The 24,108-nt window shown below is 44.0% G+C and overlaps 1 protein-coding gene across 8 annotated transcripts in view; it reads right to left on the minus strand.

Annotated features, from left to right (window-relative positions):
* Nucleotides 1–24,108, minus strand: part of RASA1 (RAS p21 protein activator 1) — a 384,196-nt gene that overhangs the window by 155,797 nt on the left and 204,291 nt on the right. For all 8 annotated transcript variants that reach the window (XM_029573687.1, XM_029573696.1, XM_029573711.1 and 5 more), the window contains exon 14: nt 9,152–9,309. In XM_029573687.1, the coding sequence (XP_029429547.1) occupies nt 9,152–9,309 (158 nt within the window). The remainder of the gene's footprint in view (nt 1–9,151; nt 9,310–24,108) is intronic.

Below are 24,108 nucleotides of genomic sequence, written 5' to 3' on the forward strand. Positions count from 1 at the left end.
GGGATAGATTTATTGAAGGATTCTATTAATAGGTGCATGGAAACCATCTTGCACAGGGATTATGAAGCCAGAAGTTGCACCTTGTAGTAAATTTATGAAACCTGTATATTTTCAGGCCGATATTTAAAGGAAGTGGAAAAAAAGCCAACAGCATCTGTCCCACCTGTCCTTTTTGAAACTGGATACTAAGTTGCTTCAAGACATAGCTGTTGATATGATTTCTCTGTCTGCCATGTCCATAACATCCTCTGTAGCCAACAGAAATATATGTGGCATAGAAGTTGGCCAGCTGGTATTTACTCCAGTGATTTTTCTATTAGGGATTTCTTTCGCAAGTTCCTTCTTGTTTGGATTTGGTTTGAAGAAAATATCTATGATGACTGAAGGAAAGAGATCAACTGCTTTTAAATAAACAGATGGGGACCTCAGTCTTTTTGCTTGTGAAGCATACCATTTTGCTTTGCTTCATTCAGGGCATTTTTTTTTAATCCCTGCACACACTTCTCTAGGTTTTGTGCATGTGGGCTGGGCTGGGGAGTGCTCAGACAAATACCAAATTAACAGGCAAGCAAGCCCTGATACCACAACCAACAGGACCATAGCAGTGGGGAAGGGAAAAAGAGAGGATAGAAGCTGAATGAGTTTTCAAGCATGGAATTCTATGGATGATTTTTGAGTCCTGGACACCATCAGAAATGGCAACCTCACAGAAATTCAGTCATCCCCTCCCCTTTCCTATCAGTTTAAGAAAAGCAAAATTGCTTACCTGTAATAAGTGTTATCCCAGGACAGCAGAATATAGTCCTCACGAAACCCACCTGCCACCCCGTGGAGTTGGGTCCGAAGCATTTTTTGCTAAAGCTTATTGCTACAAACGCTCGAGGGATCATGGCATACTGGGCATGCTCAGTTGGCTCAGTGTGCCAGTCAAAAGTTTCTAGAAACTTTGACAAAGTTTTCCACGATAAGACTTGTCCAGTGACGTCACCCATATGTGAGGACTATATTCTGCTGTCCTGGGATAAACACCTCTTACAGGTAAGCAATTTTGCTTTATCCCAGGACAAGCAGGATATAGTCCTCACATATGGGTGATTAGCAAGCTACAGGCTGACTCGTATGTAGTTTGGACCAACAGTGCACAACTTGTGCAACAGGCACAACAACTGAAGAACTGTTGGCTAAAATTGAGGAAGCCTGAAATCACAGCAGGTTGGATGTGGAAGGAGTTGGGGTTATACTGGAAAGAAGTTCTTTAAGACAGATTGTCCGTAAGCTGAATCTTGTTGTCCTTCTTTGTCCAAACAGTAACGTGCCGCAAAGGTGTTAAGAGAACTCCATGTTGCAGCTTTACAAATGTCAGCAATTGGTACTGAACAATAGTGCGCTACTGAGGTTGACATTGCTTTGACTGAGTGCGCCTTTACTCGTCCCCAGAGGGAAAGGCCTGCTTTTTCGTAACAAAACTCTATACAATCTGCTAGCCAGTTGGAGAGAGTTTGTTTGCCCACTGCCTAAGCCGGTTTGTTTTTATCAAAAGAAACAAAGAGCTGGGTGGATTTCCTATGGGCTGCAGTGCGGTCTAGGTAATATGCAAGTGCACATTTACAGTCTAAGGTGTGCAAGACCCTTTCCCCTTGGTGAGAGTGAGGTCGTGGGAAGAATGTGGGCAAGACTATGGACTGATTCAAGTGGAAATCCGTAACCACCTTAGGAAGGAATTTAGGGTGAGTAGGGAGAACCACTCTGTCATGCAGAAATCTTGTGTATGGTGAATATGTGACAAGTGCTTGTAACTCATTAACATGCCTAGCAGAGGTAATAGCTACTAGGAAGAGAACTTTCCATGTAAGAAATTTAACATCACAGGAATCAATGGGTTCAAAAGGAGAATGCATGAGCCTTGTTAGTACTACATTAAGGTCCCATTTTGTGACTGGAGGCCGTAAAGGGGGTTTTAGCTGAACTAAAGCTCTCAAAAACCTACTGATTAGGGGTTGCCCTGATATAGGGGCATCCCCGATTCCCTTGTGATATGCGGAGATGGCACTCAAATGTACCCTGACCGAGGAAGTCTGGAGACCAGAGTCTGAAAGGTACCAGAGATAGTCTAATAAAGATGACGTGGGGCAGGAAAAGGGGTCAATACTTTTTTGTGTGCATCACGTGGCGAATCTTGTCCACTTACAACGATACGATTTTCGTGTGGAAGGTTTTCGTGAAACTACAAGCACTTGAGAGACATTAGTTGAAAGATTGAGTGGTTGTAGGTTCAAGCTTTCAACATCTAGGCTATGAGGGATACGGGGTTTGAAGGTTGGGATGGCACAACCGGCCCTGGTCCTGAGTTATGAGAGTGGGTGCTGAGCCCAGGCGAATGATCGAGAGGTAAAGAAGTATGGGAAACCACACTTGTCGAGGCCAATATCACTGACCCCTTGTCCTGTTGTAGCTTCATTAGAGTCTTTGTTATGAGCGGTATCAGAGGATACATGTACTGGAGGCCTGAGTTCCAAGGGCGAGCAAAGGTGTCCATGGCTAACTGGTTTCTCTGCTTGTGGAGGAAGCAGAATCTGTCCACTTTGTGATTCAGTTCGGATGCAAAGAGGTTTATTGTTGGATGATCCCATTGTTGAAAGATTCTGGTCGTTACCTCTGGATCCAGGGACCACTTGTGGGGATGGAACTGATGACTGAGGTGATCCGCAAGTTCACTGTGTATGCCTGCTAGATAAGTGGCCCGGAGAAACATGGAATGTGTTAGGGCCCATTCCCAATCTGTGCGGCTTCCTGCCAAAGGAGATAAGAGCCTGTACCTCCCTGTTTGTTCAGGTACCACATGGCAACTGTGTTGGCTGTTTGTATGAGAACAGTCTTGTGTGAAAGGCAGCCCTTGAACGCATATAGAGCATAAAGTATAACTCAAAGCTTTAGGAAGTTTATTTGAAATGTTGCTTCGAGTTTTGTCTAAGTACCTTGAGTCTGAACAGTGTCTATATGTGCTCCCCAACCTAAAGTGGATGCATCTGTAGTTAAGGTCACTTGTGGAACTGGTTGCTGAAACAGTAGACCTGTTAGCAAGTTGCTCGTGTTCGTCCACCAGAGGAGCGATGAACGTAATTGGTGGGTTATGTGGATTGGAGAAGACTCTGGTTGAATGGCTTGGAGCCACTGTGATTTCAAAGACCATTGTGTTACTCTCATGGTTAATCTGGCCACAGGGGTGACATGAACCGTAGAAGCCATGTGACCTAGCAGAATGAGGAACTGATGGGCAGTTGCTGTTCGCCTTGAATGCAGAGAGCTCATTAAAGTGGACAAAGTGTCTGGATGGTCCTTTGGATACGGTTGTGTTCAATTCTGCTCCAATGAATTGTAGAGTGCAAGATGGTAGAAGATGGGATTTTTTTGTAATTGATTAGAAATCCCAATGAGTAAAGCAGATTGACTGTGTTTGAGGGAGTCTAGAGCTCCTTGCCTTGATTGACTCTTGATGAGACAGTCGTCGAGATACGGGAACAAATGTAATCTTTCCTTGCGTAGATGGGCCGCTGCCACAGCTAGGCATTTTTTGAACACTCTTGGGGCTGAGGCGTTCGAATGGCAGCACCAATACTGAACATGTTTGTGACCCACTAGGAAATGCAGGAACTTGCGATGAGGGGGATATATTGGAATGTGAGCGTAAGCATCTTGAAGATCCAGAGAACAGAGCCAATCTCCTATTTGAAGTAGAGGAAGCATGATGCCTAAGGATACTCTCCTGAACTTTTCCTTCCGTAGAAATTTGTTAAGTTTTCGAAGGTCTAAGATGGGTCTTAAACCTCCTGTTTTCTTTGGAATGAGGAAATAGCGGGAATAGAATCCTCTGCCCTGCTGCTGAGGTCGGGGAACTGGTTCCACGGCCCTGGCACTCAGGAGGGTGGATAATTCTGTTTGCAGAAGTGAGGAATGATTTTGTGGTAACTAAAACGAGCTTGGTGGGGTGTCATTTGGTACTTTGAGAAAGTCCAGATGGTAACCTTGAGATATGATGGAGAGTACCCATTGATCTGTGGTGATGTGCAACAAACTAGGATGAAAATAAGAGAACCAACCTACAGGAAGGTTTGGGGTTGGGTTGGTGGAGAGGCTGCTGTCCTCTGGTAGGATTTCAAAATCCTGATGTAGGGCCTGAGCAGGTTGAGTTCTAGGTGCTCTTGGTTGTCTAGCTTGGCCCCTCTGGGCTGGTCTGGACGGCCTGCCACGGGGTGCTGGGGGATAGTATCTCCGTAGCCTATAAAAGGGCTTTCTAGAGTCTTTCCTGGATGGTCGTCGTGCAGAAGACTGTGACTCTGGTGGAACAGAAGAGAGTTTACGTAGAGTCTCTGAATGTTCTTTCAGCTGTGTTACAGCATCCCATACTTTCTCTCCAAAGAGATTGTCTCCTGCACAAGGAAGGTCTGCCAATTTTTCCTGAATTTCTGACCTAAGGTCCGAAGCTTTCAGCCAGGCTCATCTACGAGCACTGACTCCGGTTGCAGCCATTCTGGATGATGTTTCCAAACTGTCATAGGCTGAAAGAACCTCATGTTTCCCAGCTTCTAGGCTTTTATAAATGATATTATTAAAGGAATCCTGGAACTGTTGAGGAAGTGAATCAGACAGCTCTTGCATTTGCTTCCACAAATTGCACTGGAACTGAGTCATATGACAATTCTGGAAACTAGCACGGGCCCTTGAAACATTTTTTGGCCAAGAGTGTCCAAAAACTTCTGATCCTTCCCAGGAGGCGTAGATGAGTGTGGGCAGATTCTCTTCAATTTCTTTTGGGCAGACTCCACTGCAACAGACTGGTGCAGAAACTGGTTTTTCTGAAATCCTGGAATATGCTGCACCAGGTAAGTGGTGTCAGTCCACTTGTTTACTGGTGGTATGGTACAAGGGTGTTCCCATAGTCTGTGCTGGAGATCCACGAGTACTTCATGTACAGGGATTGCCAGAACTTTAGGAGGATCCACAAATTGTAAAACATCTAGGGGTTTTTGTCTGGTGTCCTCTTCTGTTACTAACTGAAAAGGAATGGTATCAGCCATCTCTCTTACAAAGTTGAAAAAAGACTCTCTCCTCTCTTCCAGAGGGGATAGATCCGATAAAATACTCTCCAATGAAGTATCTGTCTCTCCTTCATCCCAGGTGTCCGAAGAAGGTCGTTGAGGAGGAGTGGAGTAAGGGTGGGATGGTGGCATCGAAGGCATTGACTGTTCATCGGTGGCATCGATGGAATCAATGGAGAAAGGAAGGTCTTGGATGTGAAATCCCCGATGGTCCTGGTATTGGTTCAGGAACCAGTAAACTCTTCGAGACATCATCGCCCCTAGGACTGGAAAGCAGAGTCTTTGATCCCAATAGTGATGGCTGAACCGGAATGGCACCGATAAGAGCATCTAGCTTGACGAGCATCGGTGCCAATAGTGTCAAATCAGGCATCGGTGTGGGCATCGGTGCCTGTGATGGTATGGGCATCGATGGAATCTCCCATAGAACTTCTCTAACCGCCTGGCAGATGAAACCATCCAGTTCTGCCCTTATAGCTGGTGAAGTCAGAGCAGCTATAGGAGGTGGCAGTGAAGGCAGAACCGGCTCTTCCACAGATCCCTGTGGTGGCACGGTACCCGGCACGGATATCAGTGGGGATCGCCTGGGAGTGATAGGCATCGAGGGTATCGATGACTCTTCTATCTGAGTTTTTTTTCGGAGTCGGCTCAATAGGTATCGATTGCACCCCAGAAATTGATCCCAGATCTGGGTTCAGAGCTCTCCGATGCTGGTGCCGATGTTTCTCCCGATGCTCGGTGCCTTTTTTCTCGAGCACAGAGGTGGATTTTATAGACTGAGAAGGAGTCTGAGATGAACGGTCACCAGCTTCATCGGGACGTCATGTTTTAAGTATTAACTTTTTTGCCGCTCCAGCCGAAAACAAGTGTTTTGAAGTCGATGTCTATGGCAGCAACTGAAGATGGAAAAGATGCTCCATCTTCTCCAGACAAGTCAGTCTGCCTTTTGCTGTCATCTCAGCACACTGTGGGCATGTCGATACGTCGTGTCTCTCGCCCAAACAACACACATTCAATGAGTGAGTACATAATGGACATGGTGCGAGGACAATTCGGGCATTTCTTAAACCCGGTAGCCATTTTGAAGGCCGGACAGCTTCGACGGCCTTCTAACTAAAAAATTTTAAATAACGGTATCAACCAGAAAATGTACTCACTGAACGGTGGAAAAAGGGAGACCCCTATGGAGGGGATAACTTTGAAAAACTTGTAAACTTTTACTGTTGAGAAAAATAGTGTGTGAAAACTACCACACAGGGCTCCTTCACCACGAGGCTAACAGCAGCACAGAAAAAAAGAAGATTGAAAGGAGACCCCTGTGGCTCGAGGGATCATGACATGCTGGGCATGCTCAGTTGGCTCAGCGTTCCAGTCAAAAGTTTCTAGAAACTTTGACAAAGTTTTCCGCGATAGGGCTCCGTCCAGTGACGTCACCCATATGTAAGGACTATATCCTGCATGTCCTGGAATAATCTTTAAAACCTAGTAAAGACTGATTAGTTCCAAACCATGCCACGCTAGGAAGAAATGAAGAGACTAGGAAAAAATGATTTTAGGTACATTTCAGTTTTTCTTTTTTAATTTGTTCAAGAGATCTGGAGAGTATGTATATTCCCCTCCAAAACTGAGTGGTATACAATTGGCCCATAAAAGGAAAGATCTATCTGTCCTCTTCCATCTCAGAATGAAGGTAAGAGTCCCCTTTCTGAAGGAGAATCTTCAGCAAGGAGTGAGCTTAAGTGAATTCACCTGACTATAACCATAAGTTCAGGGATGGGAAGCAATTTGTCACCACCTTTATGTCCGAGGAGTGTGGTGCGGATCAAAACAGATTACACAAACCATCTGCAGAAGAGTGAAGTGTTGCATTTCAAGGCAAAGTGGTTTTCTCAGAGTCAAGCCATACACTGTGATCTGCCTACACAGGCAGGAAGGAGGGACAAGAAGTGAACAGATGATTGCAAATATTTACAAAGTATTTAAATGAGTTAACGGCTGGATTAAGATTTTTGGTACCCATAGGCAGGGCTGAAAATTTGGAAAGATATGGAGAAACAAGGGTTTGGGGGGGGGGGGGAGGGGTTCCTTCTCCAGAGTTGGAGGGGGGAAGGCAGTGTCAAAGGAGTACCATATTGGTAACCCTTTGAAACATTGCTGGTAGCATGACCCTAAAGTAAGCGGGATTGGGCTTCTCTTCAGGCCAGATGTTTGTCACCTTCAAAATTTGGCACTCTAGGCAATTGACCATATCAAAATCCAGGCTTGGATAGGTAGAGCACCATCTGGTTAGGCTGCTTCCCCTACATGAAGAGAATAACTTAAGACAGGGGTTATTTGGAGAAAATTGCACACACTGAGGCTATCCAATCACCTGTAATAGGTGTTCCCTGATGACAGCAATACAACAAGATACACAATCCATCCACCTCCCTTCCTGGAGGGGGAGTTCTCAATATCACCCCCTCTTTATTTTCCTACTCCAAGTTAAGGCTTCCTTGTTATAATGTAACTGTATGCTCCGTATCTCTTGTTGATTGGTTAATTGTATATTCTGCTTAGTTCATTGTAAACCGAATTGATTTGATTTGTATCAAGAAAGTCGGTATATAAAAGCCTTAATAAATAAAAATAATAAATATCTTTCTTTCTAAACTTAGAGAATCAATAACTGAGGGACTACAGATCCAATAACATGTGGAAACCACTGTTTGTCTAGCTCTGAAAACCCATGCCAAACTGGTATGAGACTCATGTGACCTCTGTGTGGCTCCACTGACTATTGTCAGGAAAAATTGTTTTACACTGTTCTCAGTTTTGTTCTCAAAATAAATCAAGAAATTTTAGTTTTAACCAGAAAATTGCCTCTTAGCTTTTGGTTCATTCCTGCTAATACAAAGGAGACAGTTCCAATTCTCTGGATGTTCAAGTGTGCACTATAGGTATATTTGGATGAATTTCAGAAAAACAGAGGACCTCTGTGCTCTGTTTAGATTTGATAAGAAGGGATTACCAACATTCAAAACCTCAACACTAGGATTCATTTATCTCTTTCTGAAGCTTGTAAAAGGAATAAAGAATCTCAATTTTCTCAGAATATATTCTACAATAGCCATTACTACTTTGTAGAAAATACTCATGCCTTAGTGGAGATCTGCAAGGCGTCCACATGGAGCTCTATTTATATTGTCACCCAACACTAGAGAGCTGACAAGTGGGTTGCAGTAAATGACTTCTTTAAGGCTATCCATCCACATAGCTCAATAAGTTACTGGAATTATATATCCCAACAATACTAACTATTCGAAGAGTATAAAAACAATTTTCTGTTAATTTTTAATTAACTCCAAAGAACAGACAATCAATCTTACCCTGATTTTTTTTTTTTTTTTTTTTATAGTGGCAATGGCATTATGTGCTTTAGGCAACAACTTGGACTCGCATCCCATAGCTTTCTTTACTTTTCCGTTTGTCATAATTGCAGATTCAATTTTTCTTATCTGCCAGCCAGGGTGGCTAATCTTTCTTTGCTCATAGCATGTAGTAAAGGAGGAGAAAGCTCGACTAATGGTTTTCTCACTCAATCTCAGTTTCCTTTTTCTAGTCAGTCTGTGCTGCTGGGTAGGTACGCTCTCAAACTAGTGGGAAAGAACCACTGTGCTGGATGTGGAAGAAGAAAAAGAGGAGTTCAGTTCTGTTCCTGAATAGATTTTAGTGGTAGCCATAGTCTATTACACTCCCTAAGCAGATATACCCAACAGTACTGACTGTTCTTCAGTTAGAACCAAAGAACAAAAATAAGGTAAGATTTTGTTTCTTAGAGATATGGTTCCCTGTTCTCAAAGTTGAATTGCTTCCCCTAAATAATAAATTAATAAAATCAGTGTATTTCTTTACCTACTGCTATGAATTATTAGTTCTTTAGCGCTTCAACTTATCTTTGTAATAGTGGGTGTTGTGTTACCTTTATGTTAAAAACAGCCTGGATCCCTGTACTAACATATCGTAATAAAACATGTCTTATACTTTAAAAGAAAGATAGTATCAAACAGACATACTCAAAAATAAATTCTTCTGACCACACAGGATTCTGGCCTTCTCTGGCATGCGTTTTTGCAACTTGTACGCTGTTCAGGTATATATTACAATATGGGCTAGTGAAATGTTTTACGGGAAGCTTATGAGCCTCTTCAATATGTAACACGAGACTGCTGACCTACAAAAAGAAAAATAAAAAAATTAATATTTTTGTTAGTGTGTATAAAAGTTGAGACATCTAATGATCTAGACTCAAGGGATGAGAGCAATAAATCACATGCAAAGCTAATTACTCAAAATCAAATCAATGCATTTCTTGAAAGAATGTACACAGAAATCTTTCCATATTCCAACTGGCAAGCCTAATAAAATGTAGTTCAGGTTCTTTAAACTACTCAAGACACTTACCACGAATAATTCTAAAAAGTTATCATGAGACTCAATGTGTAAGATTCTTAATTGTGTATAGTAGCATAATTATTTATTACTATTCTTCATGCACCAACACTTAGTTGAAGTTCTAGAATTAAGAATGAATAACTTCAGATTAGATTAAGCACACAAAAAGAGGTTAAAAGGAACGAACTTTAAAAGCACACCTGTTGACTTTTGGGATAGACCAAAGCATGATGATAGTTTACATAAAGATATTACAGCTATATACTGAACTGTATGAGCAAGAAGTCAATACAATAATTAACTTTTCAAAATATTTTCTTTTAAATAAAGGGTATATATTTACATGTAACTACTGTTTTCCAAGGACAAAATGGATCTGTTTGACTCTAGTAACTCACATAACCTGTCATGTTTGGTTAGAAAAACTTCCTCCAAAGTTTTCATACTTTCTTTTCATATTCTACTAGGATACATTTAAGTCACAGAAATTCAACTAATCATTTCTACTGTCTAGTCATGAAAATGGTTGACAATATCCAGAAGGAGAGAAGGGCAGACTAGTAACTATTACAAGGCAACCTGTGAAGAATTATTAGAGAGCCTGAAATTCTCCCCTTCCTATCCCCCTCAAATATAAGCAATATTTAGAAGTCATATTTATAGAATTAGATAGCAAAGGGTGGTATGAAGAAAAGTACAGGCATTTTCATGGGTGAAACAGTGCTTTATCTGAGGAAATGGAGGCTTTGATTATTGCCCACTAGAGATGTTCTTCGGGATCAGATTTCATGTCGGGCTTTGTTTCGGGGTCCTCCTGTGGGAATTTAATTTTTCCCGTGGTTCGGGTTTGTTTTTTTTTTGGGAGCTCCAATATTCACTTTAGTGCGCACTAACGTGGCAGAATTAGTGTGCACTAACTCCCCTGATAGGATGAACTAATTCTGCCACGCTAGTGCACACTATCGGGAGAGTTAGTGCGCACTAATGGGAGTTGTGTGCACTAAAGCGAAAATGAATTTTTTCCAAACTCTCGGAAAAAATTAAATCATTTTTCAGTTCTCCTGAACCATTCCAAATTAAAAACGATTGCACATCCCTATTATCCCCACCTCAATGTGGGGAAAAATCCATGGATTTTTTCTACAGCACAAATTCTTCTACGCATTGTAAAAAAGTGTTCTCAAAGGGGAAATGAATGCCACATGTAGTTTTGATTATTCAGTGCTATGCATAAGAACATAAGAAATTGCCATGCTGGGTCAGACCAAGGGTCCATCAAGCCCAGCATCCTGTTTCCAACAGAGGCCAAAACCAGGCCACAAGAACCTGGCAATTACCCAAACACTAAGAAGATCCCATGCTACTAATAGCAGTGGCTATTCCCTAAGTATAATTGATTAATAGCCATTAATGGACTTCTCCTCCAAGAACTTATCCAAACCTTTTTTGAACCCAGCTACACTAACTGCACTAACCACATCCTCTGGCAACAAATTCCAGAGCTTAATTGTGCGTTGAGTGAAAAAGAATTTTCTCTGATTTGTCTTAAATGTGCTACTTGCTAACTTCATGGAATGCCCCCTAGTCCTTCTATTATTCGAAAGTGTAAATAACCGAGTCACATCTACTCGTTCAAGACCTCTCATGATCTTAAAGACCTCTATCATATCCCCCCTCTGCCGTCTCTTCTCCAAGCTGAACAGCCCTAACCTCTTCAGCCTTTCCTCATAGGGGAGTTGTTCCATCCCCTTTATCATTTTGGTTGCCCTTCTCTGTACCTTCTCCATCGCAGCTATATCTTTTTTGAGATGCGGCGACCAGAATTGTACACAGTATTCAAGGTGTGGTCTCACCATGGAGCGATACATAGGCATTATGACATTTTCCATTCTATTAAACATTCCCTTCCTAATCATTCCTAACATTCTATTTGCTTTTTTGACTGCTGCAGCACACTGAGCCGACAATTTTCAAGTATTATCCACTATGATGCCTAGATCTTTTTCCTGGGTGGTAGCTCCTAATATAGAACCTAACATCGTGTAACTACAGCAAGGGTTATTTTTCCCTATATGCAACACCTTGCACTTGTCCACATTAAATTTCATCTGCCATTTGGATGCCCAATCTTCCAATCTTGCAAGTTCCTCCTGCAATGTATCACAGTCTGCTTGTGATTTAACTACTCTGAATAATTTTGTATCATCCGCAAATTTGATAACCTCACTCGTCGTATTCCTTTCCAGATCATTTATATATATATTGAAAAGCACCGGTCCAAGTACAGATCCCTGAGGTACTCCACTGTTTACCCTTTTCCACTGAGAAAATTGACCATTTAATCCTACTCTGTTTCCTGTCTTTTAACCAGATTGTAATCCACGAAAGGACATCGCCTGCTATCCCATGACTTTTTAGTTTTCGTAGAAGCCTCTCATGAGGGACTTTGTGAAACGCCTTCTGAAAATCCAAATACACTACATCTACCGGTTCACCTTTATCCACGTTTATTAACCCCTTCAAAAAAATGAAGCAGATTTGTTAGGCAAGACTTCCCTTGGGTAAATCCATGTTGACTGTGTCCCATTAAATCATGTCTTTCTATATGCTCTACGATTTGATCTTGAGAATAGTTTCCACTATTTTTCCCAGCACTGAAGTCAGGCTCACTGGTCTATAGTTACCCGGATCGCCCCTGGAGCCTTTTTTAAATACTGGGGTTAAATATTGCTTTAGGTGAACAATTACCAGAGAAAGTATGTATAAACCTCAGCAGGGAATTTTTGATGGCATAAAAGTAAAATTATAAGTATAGCTTAGCTCTGATTATTGCTGCAAACCCCATGTGCACAAGTTACCTATGGGGTATGCAATTCCACAGGTACTTTGATTATTGTTTAAATGTTCAAGAAAAGAGAAAACAAACGTTTTTTTTGTTTGGGGGGGGTTTTTTTTGTTTTTTTTTAAGTGTTTCAAATATATAAAGAAAAAGGAGAGAAAAGCCATGAGGATTCCAAGAAAAGGGGAAAACATTATCAGGAAGGTTAAAGCATGTTAGACTAACCCCAACTCAAAGGTAAAAAAAAAAAAAAAAAAAAAAAGAAGTTACAAACAAATCTCAAAGTATGAGGGAGCAATCAAAAATCAATCCCCTAAGGAAGGACAAAACTACCAATAAATATGAACTCAGGTTGATGCTTACAAGTTCCCAATATGTTTGAAAATTAATGTGGATTAAGAAAAAAAACAAAACCAGTAATTTGCTCAATTTTATATTGTAAAAGATAGTTTAGGAAAAAGAAGCAGCTGTATCTATTACATCTCATCTAAGAACTGTTCTCTTCACAATTGGATTGATCTAACATGACCAAGAACAATCCTAATACTCTGGTTTTGAAATACTTAGAAAAAAATGTCAAGATCCAGTCATAATCTAACAAAAAATGAACTAATAATCTAGCCCCCTAGAGAGAATCAGGCAACATATCCAAAGACTCCCAAGAAAGGAATCATTAATATGAATATTCCACAATAGGCTCAAACTTATTCTAAAAAAAGATGTGCCCTTAGTTATCTTGTTTGTCATACTGGCGCTTTCCCAACAGAACCAAAGCTGGATTCTAGGATTCCTTTAGACATTGCAAATTCATTATACCATAAAAATTAGTTACTGGTGAGTCCCAAGGATTGAGACCGAGAACCACTGTCCTATTCAACTCTATTCTTTCCTTCACTTTTCAAAGCCAGACTTTGGGCATACCTCAGTTACCAAATAATATTCTCAAAAACAGACATTTTCTTTTGACACTTCTTTATCTCACATGCTTTTTTTACTGCACATAAAGAACAAAAGAACACACAAAAATAAGGCAATACTTTACTGGACTAAATATTTCTTGACTAGCATTTGAGAAATATTATTCCTTTCTTCAGGTCAGAATAAAATGAGCAAAATGCTTTTTACTTTCAGTCTTAAGTAGTTTAATAATCTGCTTGCCAGTATTGTAGCTTCTACTCAGAGTCCTCCAAAACTTTGTTTTCTAAATCTAATACGGATTCTACCATTCCAAAGCATACTCCTTGTATCACTATACTGATTCTGTCAATTTTTGCTGTCTCCACAAAACATTTTCACCTTAAAAAGACAATCACGATTTTCTTCATCAATCATCTTTAGTATGTCTCTACTCAAAAGCCTCAACCACCCCTTTAGTATAGTTAGCTAGGGCTAGAGAGGATTTAGAAGCTACCTTGCCTTTATGAGGCCCACTAAACAGGACAAAAAGTCTGTCCAATTTCTGAAAGGAACTGGTTACTTTCAGATTATCTCAAAATGGTTTCACATTCTAATTTATGTAGGCTTGAATTCTCATCCTTACATTCTTTTCATCTAAATGTCAGTAAGGAAACTGACTGATTAAGTAACAGCCTAAGATTACCTTAGGTAGGGATGGCTTGGGTCAGATTTTTTTCCTCTGGAATCAAATGAGTACAAACCCCTGCAAACAGGGCATGTAATTTTGATGTGTGGCTCACTGAACAGATTACCACCAAAAATATAGTCTTCATGGGTAAATCCTTAAGAGTTGCCTGTCTGATAGGCTCAAAGGGAGCTTCTGCTAGAGCCCTCAACATCAGGTTAGGATCTCAAGAAAAAAACTCTGGATGAAATGGAGGTCAGATATGTAAATCCTTCAAATAGAAAACCACACCTGAATGTGCTGATACCAAAGAATCTTGAATTCTTCCCCTATAACAAGACTATCATGTGAACCTTCAGGGAACTGAGAGCGCCCTTTTTCAAAGTCTTTTTTTTTTTTTTTTAGATAGATAAGCAGATTAGATGCTCTGAAGGGGAAACAAGCCTTTTGCTGACACCAGGTATCAAATATCCTAGTCCTTCCCATGGTCACAATACTGGGGGTCAATAAACCTCTTTCAATGTAAGAACCATAAGTAAGAACTGAGCTTATGGCCAAATCATAAATAAGGATTAAGCCGAGCCTGTCATAAAAATTGGGCCCTGTCTGTCGACAGCTGTGGATATTCATCAAACATGAGCTACATTACATCAGCATAACCATGATCTCCTTGCCCAATGCTGGGCTACCATTAGAACTTGGGTTGATAACCCCCTTTTTTTTTTTTTTTTTTTTTTTAAAGCACACTTCATATGAGCGACCATGGAGAAAACAGATTATGGACTTCCAGCCACCACTTTTCTGGGACTGAAAAACCTCCCCAATTTGAAATTGTACCTTACTGTCATGAAATCCACTTATAGGGCTCACCATCCATTGATCATTAACTAGAAGGCTATTGCACTCAACTTTCATTCCACAGAGTCCAATGAATGCCAGCTGAGGAAGTCTGCAGGAACAGTGGACTTTTTAGCTATATGAGTTGTAGACAGCACTGCCAAATATCTTTTTGCCCAAACCATCAAGATAGCTGCCTCTCTGGTAACCAAGACACTTTTGGTGTCCTCTTGTCTGTTCACATAAGTCACTGCTGTTGCATTGTTGTATAAGACTGACCACAACTCCCTGAATCAGTGAAAAGTAGGCCAGAAGAGCTAGGTCAATGGTTGTGGTCTCTAATCTGTTAAAAGATCAACATTTTCTATTTGGCACTAAGTTTTGCATCACCTGGCTGCACCAATGCACCCTTCCCCCCAGCCTCTATTGTCACTACTGTTAGTCATTAAATTTTTAAGGCTGACCAATGTATATCCAACACCACTTAGCATAATACTTAAAACATGTAAAGAAAAAAAAGACAGCTTTTAAAATATTTCAATCCTTTAAACTGGTATATTCTCCTGTAGAGAAACACTAGGGCAGTGTGAAACTAGTATGAAAACAGGAATGATTATAATCATGAACTAGGAACACAGAAATGATTATAATCATGAACTAGTTTGAGTCCAATGTTGAAAAGAAATTTTTTTTGAAAAATTGTTTGTTGCATATAAAAATTATTTGGTACACTGAAACACAACCCTTATTTTGCAGCACTGAAAAAGTGATTATATAAGAATTTTTCATCGATACTTAAGCTTATCCTTGCAGTGCCTGCTGACTGGTTAACAGAGCAACATTAGTCAGACAAAAAACTGCCCAACACTGACAGCGTTTTGCCAGTTATCACCTGCATCAGAGCTGCTTCAATTTCAAAAGTTCAAATAGAGTCAGAGGAGCACACCTGTTTGAAAGTTTAAACACTCATCCTTTTCCTCAGATTGTCCTTGTTAAGCCATCAACACAAACTGCTTTCTTTTGATTGGCATGAGAAAAAAAGCTTCTGTTAGAGTTAGGAATGAGAGAAAGCAGAGGTGCTTACCTGTAACAGGTGTTCTCACAGGACAGCAGGATGTTAGTCCTCACATATGGGTGACATCACAGGATGGAGCTCAATCACGGAACACTTTTGTCAAAGTTTGTAGAACTTTGACTGGCACCTACTGGGCATGCCCAGCATGGCACTATCCCTGCACCCAGCAGGGGGTCCCCTTCAGTCTAGTCTTATAGTAAAAAGTACGTGTGAAAAATAAAATAAGAAAACTAACTGTGGTGGGTGGGTTTCGTGAGGACTAACATCCTGCTGTCCTGTGAGAATACATGTTACAGGTAAGCTTTCTCACAGAACAAGCAGGATGGTAGTCCTCACATATGGGTGAGTATAGAGCTGAGGATGCCCGAGCAATACACCAAATGCACCCAAAAGAAGTGCAATAGGGACAACAGGGGTGGAATTTGGCAAGGAGGGAATCCTAAACCCCTGAACAGGTTGGTGGAAGGACGTTGGGTAGTTAAACTGAAAACAAGTTGCGTAGAACAGATTGGCCGAAGCTTGTCTGCCAGCCTTATCTAAGCAATAATGGGCTGCGAAGGTATGGACAGAACTCCAGGTAGCAGCCTTACAAATATCAGCAAGCGGCACCGAATGGAGATGCACCACTGATGTCGCCATGGCCCTGATAGTGTGCGCTTTCAAACGGTCTTGTAGCGGAATGCCTGCTTGCTGGTAGCAAAAAGAAATACAGTCCGCTAACCAGGAGGAGAGGGTCTGCTTTCCCACAGGATTTCCCAATTTGATGGTGTCGAAAGAAACAAACAATTGAGTGGATTTCCTGTGGGCCGACGTGCGGTCTAGATAGAAGGCTAGGGCATGTTTGCAGTCCAAGGAATGCAAAGCCTGTTCTCCTGGGTTGGAATGGGGCCTGGGGAAAAAGGTAGGTAGGATGATGGATTGATTAAGATGAAAATCCGAAACTACCTTAGGTAAGAATTTAGGGTGAGTGCGGAGTACCACCCGGTCCTGCAGAAGTTTAGTGTAAGGCCGATAGGTAACTAGAGCCTGCAGTTCACTAACTCTGCGAGCTGAAGTGATAGCCAAAAGGAAAATCACTTTCCATGTGAGATATCGAAGTTCAGAGGAGTGAAGAGGCTCGAACGGTGGTTTCTTGAGCCCACCCAAAACCAGATTAAGGTCCCAAGAAGGGGCTGGAGGACGTAGTGGAGGCTTGATATGGAGCAAGCCCTTCAAAAAGCATGTTACAAGGGGTTGTACTGATACAGGGTCATCCCCTACACATTTATGGAAGGCGGCTACCGCACTGACATGCATTCTGATGGAAGAAGTCTTTAGACCTGACTCAGATAGATGCCAGAGATAGTCCAGAAACTTCGGGATTGGACAGGAAAAGGGGTCAAGGGACTGAGAAGAGCACCATGACGTGAATCTTTTCCATTTGTAAGAGTAAGATTTTCTCGTGGAAGGCTTCTGTGAAGCAATCAAGACAAGGGAAACTGGCTCAGAAAGGTTAAGTGGTTGAAGGATTAACCTTTCAACATCCATGCCGTCAGGGATAAGGTGTGAAGATTGGGATGGCGTAGGCTCCCGTCGTTCTGAGTGATCAGAAGCGGGTCTTTTCCCAAGGGAATGTGCCTGCGGATGGAGAGATCCTGAAGTATTGGAAACCACACTTGGCATGGCCAGTGAGGTGCTATCAGGATCATGGTTCCTTTGTCCTGACGTAACTTCACGAAAGTCTTCGAGAGAAGAGGAAGTGGAGGGAATGCATAGAGCAGACCGGTTGTCCACGAGAGGGAGAATGCGTCTCTGGGTCGAGAAAGTTTGCGGTGATTGAGAGAACAGTAGTTTTCCACTTTGCGGTTTTGTGGGGACGCAAAGAGGTCTATTCGAGGATATCCCCATTGTTGAAAAATGGAGTTCGCTACTGAGGGGTTGAGCGACCACTCGTGTGGTTGAAAGACGAGACTCAGCTTGTCTGCCAACACATTGTCCACTCCCAGCAACCAGGTGGCCCTGAGGTACATCGAATGGGAGAGAGCTTCCTCCCAAATCTGTGCAGCTTCCTGACACAGAAGGAAGGAGCCTGTGCCTCCCTGCTTGTTGATGTACCACATGGTCACCTGGTTGTCAGTCTGAATCAGGATGACCTGATTTGATAGGCGATCCTGAAAAGCCCTGAGAGCATATCTGATTGCTCGAAGTTCCAGGAAATTTATTTGGTGTTTGGCTTCCTCTGGAGACCAAGAGCCTAGTGTCTGCAGATCGGCTACGTGGGCTCCCCACCCGAGGTTGGAAGCGTCGGTGGTGAGAATGATTTGAGGATTTGGAAACTGGAAGGGCAATCCTTGGAGGAGATTGATCTGATTTTTCCACCAGGCGAGAGACAGACGGAGTGAGTCTGTGATGTGGACAATGGCCAACAGAGGCAGAATAGCTTGAGTCCATTGACACCTCAGAGTCCAATGCATGAGTCTCATGGCCTACGGGCCATTGGTGTGACATGGACTGAGGACGCCATGTGTCCAGGGAGGATGAGAAAGTGGCGTGCAGTCGCGGAGTGCTGAGACTGCAGCTGGAGAGCAAGGGACGCAAGAGTCAGTGCTCGTTGTCGAGGCAGGAAAGCCTTTGCCTGTAAGGTGTCCAATGCTGCCCCAATGAACGACAAGGTTTGAGATGGGACTAAGTAGGATTTGTCGTAATTGAAGACAAATCCTATCGAAATTAGAGTGTGTAAGGTTAGATTGAGGGACGACAGAGCAGCTTGCTGAGTGGGAGCCCTGATAATCAAGTCGTCCAGATAGGGATAGGCGTGAACACCTTGTGTCCTGAGGAAGGCTGCAACGACTACGAGGCATTTTGTAAAGACTCGTGGTGCAGACGCTAGGCCGAATGGAAACACTCTGTATTGATAGTGCTTGGGGCCTACTAGGAACCTCAGGTACTTGCGATGAGCTAGACTTATCGCAATATGGGTGTATGCGTCCTGGAGGTCCAGAGAGCAGAGCCAGTCTCCTCTTTGTAGAAGAGGTAGAAGCGATCCCAAGGTGACCATCTTGAACTTTTTTCGCTGGAGGTACTTGTTGAGGGCCCGTAGGTCCAGAATAGGACGAACGCCTCCCGATTATTTGGGGATTAGGAAGTACCGGGAATAGAACCCTAAGCCTTGCTGAGAGTATGGAACGGGTTCTATTGCTCTTTGCTGGAGAAGGAGGGAAACCTCTTGATCCAGAAGAATGTTCGGATGTTCTCCATGTCGGTAGAGATGGGGAGTCCAGTGGCAGGGCGAGAAAGTTCAGATGGTAACCCTGAGCAATGATTGCCAATACCCATTGGTCGGATGTGATTGAATGCCACAAGGTGTGGAAGTGGCACAATCAACCTCCCACTGGTTTGTGCAACAGAGGAATCTGGCTGTTGCTCTCTAAGTGGAAGTCAAAAACCTGAAGCAGGTCCTGGTTGAGGAGCTGCTTGTGGTTTTTGCTTACGGGCTTGACGAAACTACGGTTTTTGATAAGGTCTCGTGGCACGGGATCTGGTTGGTGGCAGGTAAGACTTCTTCGGGTGGAAGAATGACTTCTTAGAGTCCTTTCTGAAGGGCTGTTTTGAGAAGTCAGAAGGCATCAAAGAGCTGTCTTAGGGTCTCATGACGGTCCTTTAATTCTGCCACCGTCCGTTGAATCTGTTCGCCAAACAGATTATCTTCTACACAAGGCAGGTCGGATAACCAGTCTTGTACATCTGGGCGAAGGTCAGAAGACTTGAGCCAGGCCCACCGTCTCACCGAAATAGCAGCTGCGGACACTCTGGTAGAAGTGTCAAAAATGTCATAAGATGTTCTAATCACATGCTTGCCTGCCTCAAAACCCTTGTTTACTAGGGTTTGTAATTGTTCTTGAAATTGCTGAGGCAGGGAGTCTGAGAAGTCCTGTATCTGCTTAAAAATGACCCTGTTATACTGGGTCATATAAAGCTGATAGGCGGCAATTCGGGAGATGAGCATGGCCCCTTGGAATACTTGGCGACCAATGTTATCTAGGAACTTCTGTTCCTTTCCAGGAGGAACAGATGAGTGAGGCTTTGACCTCTTCGCCCTTTTTTGTGCAGACCCTACCACGACCGAGTGTTGATCAAGCTGTGATTTTTGAAATCCTGGGGCTGACTGTACCAAATAGGTAGTGTCAGCTTTCCTGTGTACTGGAGCAATTGATCCAGGATGTTCCCAGTTCTTCTTGAGGAGACTGAGAAGGACCTGATGGATGGGAATAGAGGTGATTACATTGAGGGTATCCAGAAATTGGAGCAACTCCATCATCTGGTGCCTATCATCGTGTTCCGTCTGTAATTAAAAGGGAACCAATTTAGACATTTCCTTCACAAAGTTTATAAAGGAGAGGTCCTCTGAGGAGAATGCTTCCTACTCTCAGTGGGTGATAGTGGTGAAGGTAAATCATTGGTGTCTGTTGAGGTAACATCAGCCCAAGTATCATAAGGATCAGCACCCGTCCCTCTAGGAACTAGAGGAGGACAGGGTGGTTGGATACCTGAAGGTCCCAGTCTAGACTCCGAAGGAATCGGAGGAATTATCGGAGGCACCGATGATGGCATTGAGGGCATCGATGGATGACTGTGGTGCTGACGGACGTATCGGCACCGATGGTTGGGTCGGTGGCGAGGGACGTATTAGCATCGATGGCTGAGGCAAAACTCCCAATGGAGGGATGCGGAACGGTGTTTCTCCTCCCGATGATGCTGTCAGTGGGGAGGGCATCAGAGACCCGGGATCCATCGGTGGAAAATCGGCCATAAGCGCTTCCATCCTGGATAGCAGCGGTGCCAGCGCTGCCGAAATCAGGTCGATGATCGGTTCCACAGATGGCGCAGGTGTCGGTGCCGGAGGAATCTGAAGACGTTGCATTGCCTTGTCGATGACCTCCTGAACCATCTGGTCCAGTTCTTCTCGGAGACTTGGAGCAAGCAGCCCCGGCTCCGAAACAGAAGAAGGCGGCAGAGGCATAGTCTGAGGGACCACCGTTAAAGGCGGAGTTGCGGCTCCCGATCCCCGATCGGGTGAGGGTTGCCTCGGTGACCCGGTTGCAGGAATGGTCGGTGCCTTTCCTGGACGGGGCTTCTTCGACAGCGGCTCGGACGATGGCAAGGTCGATGATTTCGCTCCCTCGATGGTCCGAGTCTTATGGTGTCGATGGAGATGTTTCTCCCTGCGATCCCCTCGATCCTGAGGTGGAGTAGAAGGTGTCGATGGCGGTCGGTCACCGGTCGGTAGTCGATGCTGGCGCGAAGTTGACTGTGCCGGTTCTGACGACGTCGATGCAATGGACGGAGTCGGGGTTTGAGCACGGAAGAGAAGTTCCATCTTCTCCATTCTGGCCTTGCGACCCTTCGGTGTCATTAGGGCACATTTGGTGCAGGTCAAGATATCGTGCTCACGTCCTAGACACATTACACAGACTTTATGGGGGTCAGTGATAGACAAGGTGCGGGTACAGTCCGGGCACCGACGAAACCCCAAACACCATGGCAAAAAAATCGAGCCGCGGTACGGTCGACGGCCAGTAGGCCACGAGGGCCAAACTCAACGGTAATCGACGGGAAATGGGTAAAAGCTTACTGGAGTACCATGGACTGAGAAAAGTTAGAGGAACCCCTGCGGGGCAATTTAACTTTTAGAAATTCCATGAGGAAAATTCCTGTCAGGAATCTCTTCAGAGCTCCTTTACCGCGAGGCTACTGCTGCGCAGAAAAAAGAATACTGAAGGGGGACCCCTGCTAGCTGCAGGGTTAGTGCCATGCTGGGTATGCCCAGAAGGGGCCAATCAAAGTTCTGGAAACTTTGACAGAAGTTTTCCGTGATTAGGCTCCATCCTGATGATGTCACCCATATGTAAGGACTACCATCCTGCTTGTCCTATGAGAAACTGGAGTATTTCCAGCATCTTGTGCCATGAATCCTCTACCGTCTGAAGCTGAAATGGAATTGTCTCAGACATTACTTTAATGAAGTTAATAAAGGACAGATCCTCTGGAGGAGAACGTCTTCTCTCTTCAGGAGGAGAGGGCTCTAAAGGGAGATCATCTGTATCCTGGGAAGAACCATCAGTCCAAGGATCATAAGGTTGATCACCAGCTCCCTGCGGATCTTCAGAGGGGAGAAATGGCGTAATTCCCGAAGGGCCAGGCCTAGGCATTGACGGCATCAGAAGAGGCACAGATGGAACCGGCGACATTGATGGATGAGTCGGTGGCAGAATTCCAGATGGCGGAATGGGTATCTGTGTTTCTTCGCCTTCTGATGACAAAGGTATCTGCGTCGATGGAAGAGGACATACCGGTGTCCTTGGCCAGCAGGGGAAGGGCACCAATCAACGCATTGTAAAGTCACATTGTGAAGTCACACAGTGGCGGTGCGAGTGCCATGGGAATCGGATCAGTGACTGATGTCGATGGAGGCTGAAAGCCCTGCAGTGCTTTACCGATGGCTCTTGGATCATCCGATCCAATTCCTCACGGAAGCCTGGGGCACATAACCCCGGCTCCGGAGTAGGAAGCATTAGAGGCATAGCTGGAGGGTCCACCGGTAAAAGTGGAATCGCGGCTCCCTGCACTGATGAAGGTGGGTAACACCTCGGTGACCCAGTCACAGAGGAGGATGGGGCCTTCTCTGGACGGGATTTCTTTGTTGGTGGCTCTGTTGATGCTGATACTGGGGGGCTTGCTGGGATCAGCAGACTAAGCCTTCCGATGCCGACGCTTTTCACGATGTTCTCCTCGGTTCTTCTCCCGAGGCGAGGGGGAGGAGGTAGACACCTTTGGAGTATTCAATGCCGGTCGGGCAGCACTGGTGTCTCGCTGCTGGCGAGAGATCGATGGCACCGGCTCAGACGAAGTCAAAGCAGTCAATGGAGTCGGGGGTTTTGAATGAAAAAGAAACTCCATCTTCTCTAAGCAGGCTTTAAGGCCCTTCAGCATCATTTGGGCACATTTGGTGCAAGTTAGGGTTATCATGGCCGGACCCCAAGCATAATACACAACTCTATGCGGGTCTGTGATGGACATTGTCAGAGGACAATTGGGGCATGGACGAAAACCCAACACCATGGCTTAGACAACAATTTAGCCGCGGTGCGGTCGATGGCCAGAAAGCCCCAAAGGAAAAACTCGATGGGAATCGACCGCAAAAGAGGATAAAAGCCTTACCTTTTGACCGCAGAGTACGGATATGAATAGGGGGACCCCTATGGGTAGAATTTTTTGAAAATTTTTAAAGAAGTTCCATGAGGAAAATTCCTGTCAGGAATCTCTAGAGAGCTCCTTAACCCACGAGGCTACTGCTGTGCGGAAAAAAAAAAAGACTGAAGGGGGACCCCTGCTGGATGCAGGGTTAGTGCCATTGCCAGTCAAAGTTCTAGAAACTTTGACAATAGTGTTCCGTGATTGGGCTCCATCTTGTGATGTCACCCATATGTGAGGAATGCCATCCTGCTTGTCCTGTGAGAAATTTATTTTCTCTCTCAAAAGCAAAGCACCTTGAAGCATTAATTGATCTGTTCGAAGTCCAGAATGGGCATGAAAATGCCTCCCTTCTTCAGGGCTGGCGCATTCCAATAGGCAAACTAGGTGGTTGCCTAGGTCGCCAGCCATTAGGGGGCGGCAAAGAGTAGCCATGTGGGGCTGCAAGCAGAGTCTATCAGGCTCGTGGCTGAGAGAAGCAGAGACTCAGTGGGCTGCAAGCAGCTCTCATCCTGGTCGCGTCTGAGAGAAACAGACTCTGTGGGCTATGAATGGCATCTGTTTATGTGTATGTGTGAGTGAGAGGGATTGTGTGTGCAGGAGAGAGCAATGGTGTTAGTGTGAGAAAGGGAGGGAGCCTGTATAAGGGTGCATGTGTGAAAAAAACAAAGAAACCCAAGTGTGTGTGTGTGTGTGTGTGTATGTGTGTAAGTGTGTAAGAGAAGGGGGCCTGTCTTTGGTGAATGATGCTTTTAATGCAACTGCAACATTGCTCTTAACTCAGATGGCTAGGGGATAGAAATGGATAGCATGTGGGGGAGGCAGGGTGGGGGATAACTTTCTGATGCAGCAGTTACTACCCTTAACAGTTGCTCCCACTCAGACAGCAGAGGGGAAAAGAGGAATTGGTTTTAGACAACAATCGAGGGCCCCGAATATTATGGTCTGGGATAGTGATACACAGTCATAAGGAAAAAGCACAGAACTGCTTCTATGGCCGAGTCCTAAAGGAAAT

Source organism: Rhinatrema bivittatum, chromosome 1, assembly GCF_901001135.1.
Source record: "Rhinatrema bivittatum chromosome 1, aRhiBiv1.1, whole genome shotgun sequence".
Classification (NCBI taxonomy): domain Eukaryota; kingdom Metazoa; phylum Chordata; class Amphibia; order Gymnophiona; family Rhinatrematidae; genus Rhinatrema; species Rhinatrema bivittatum.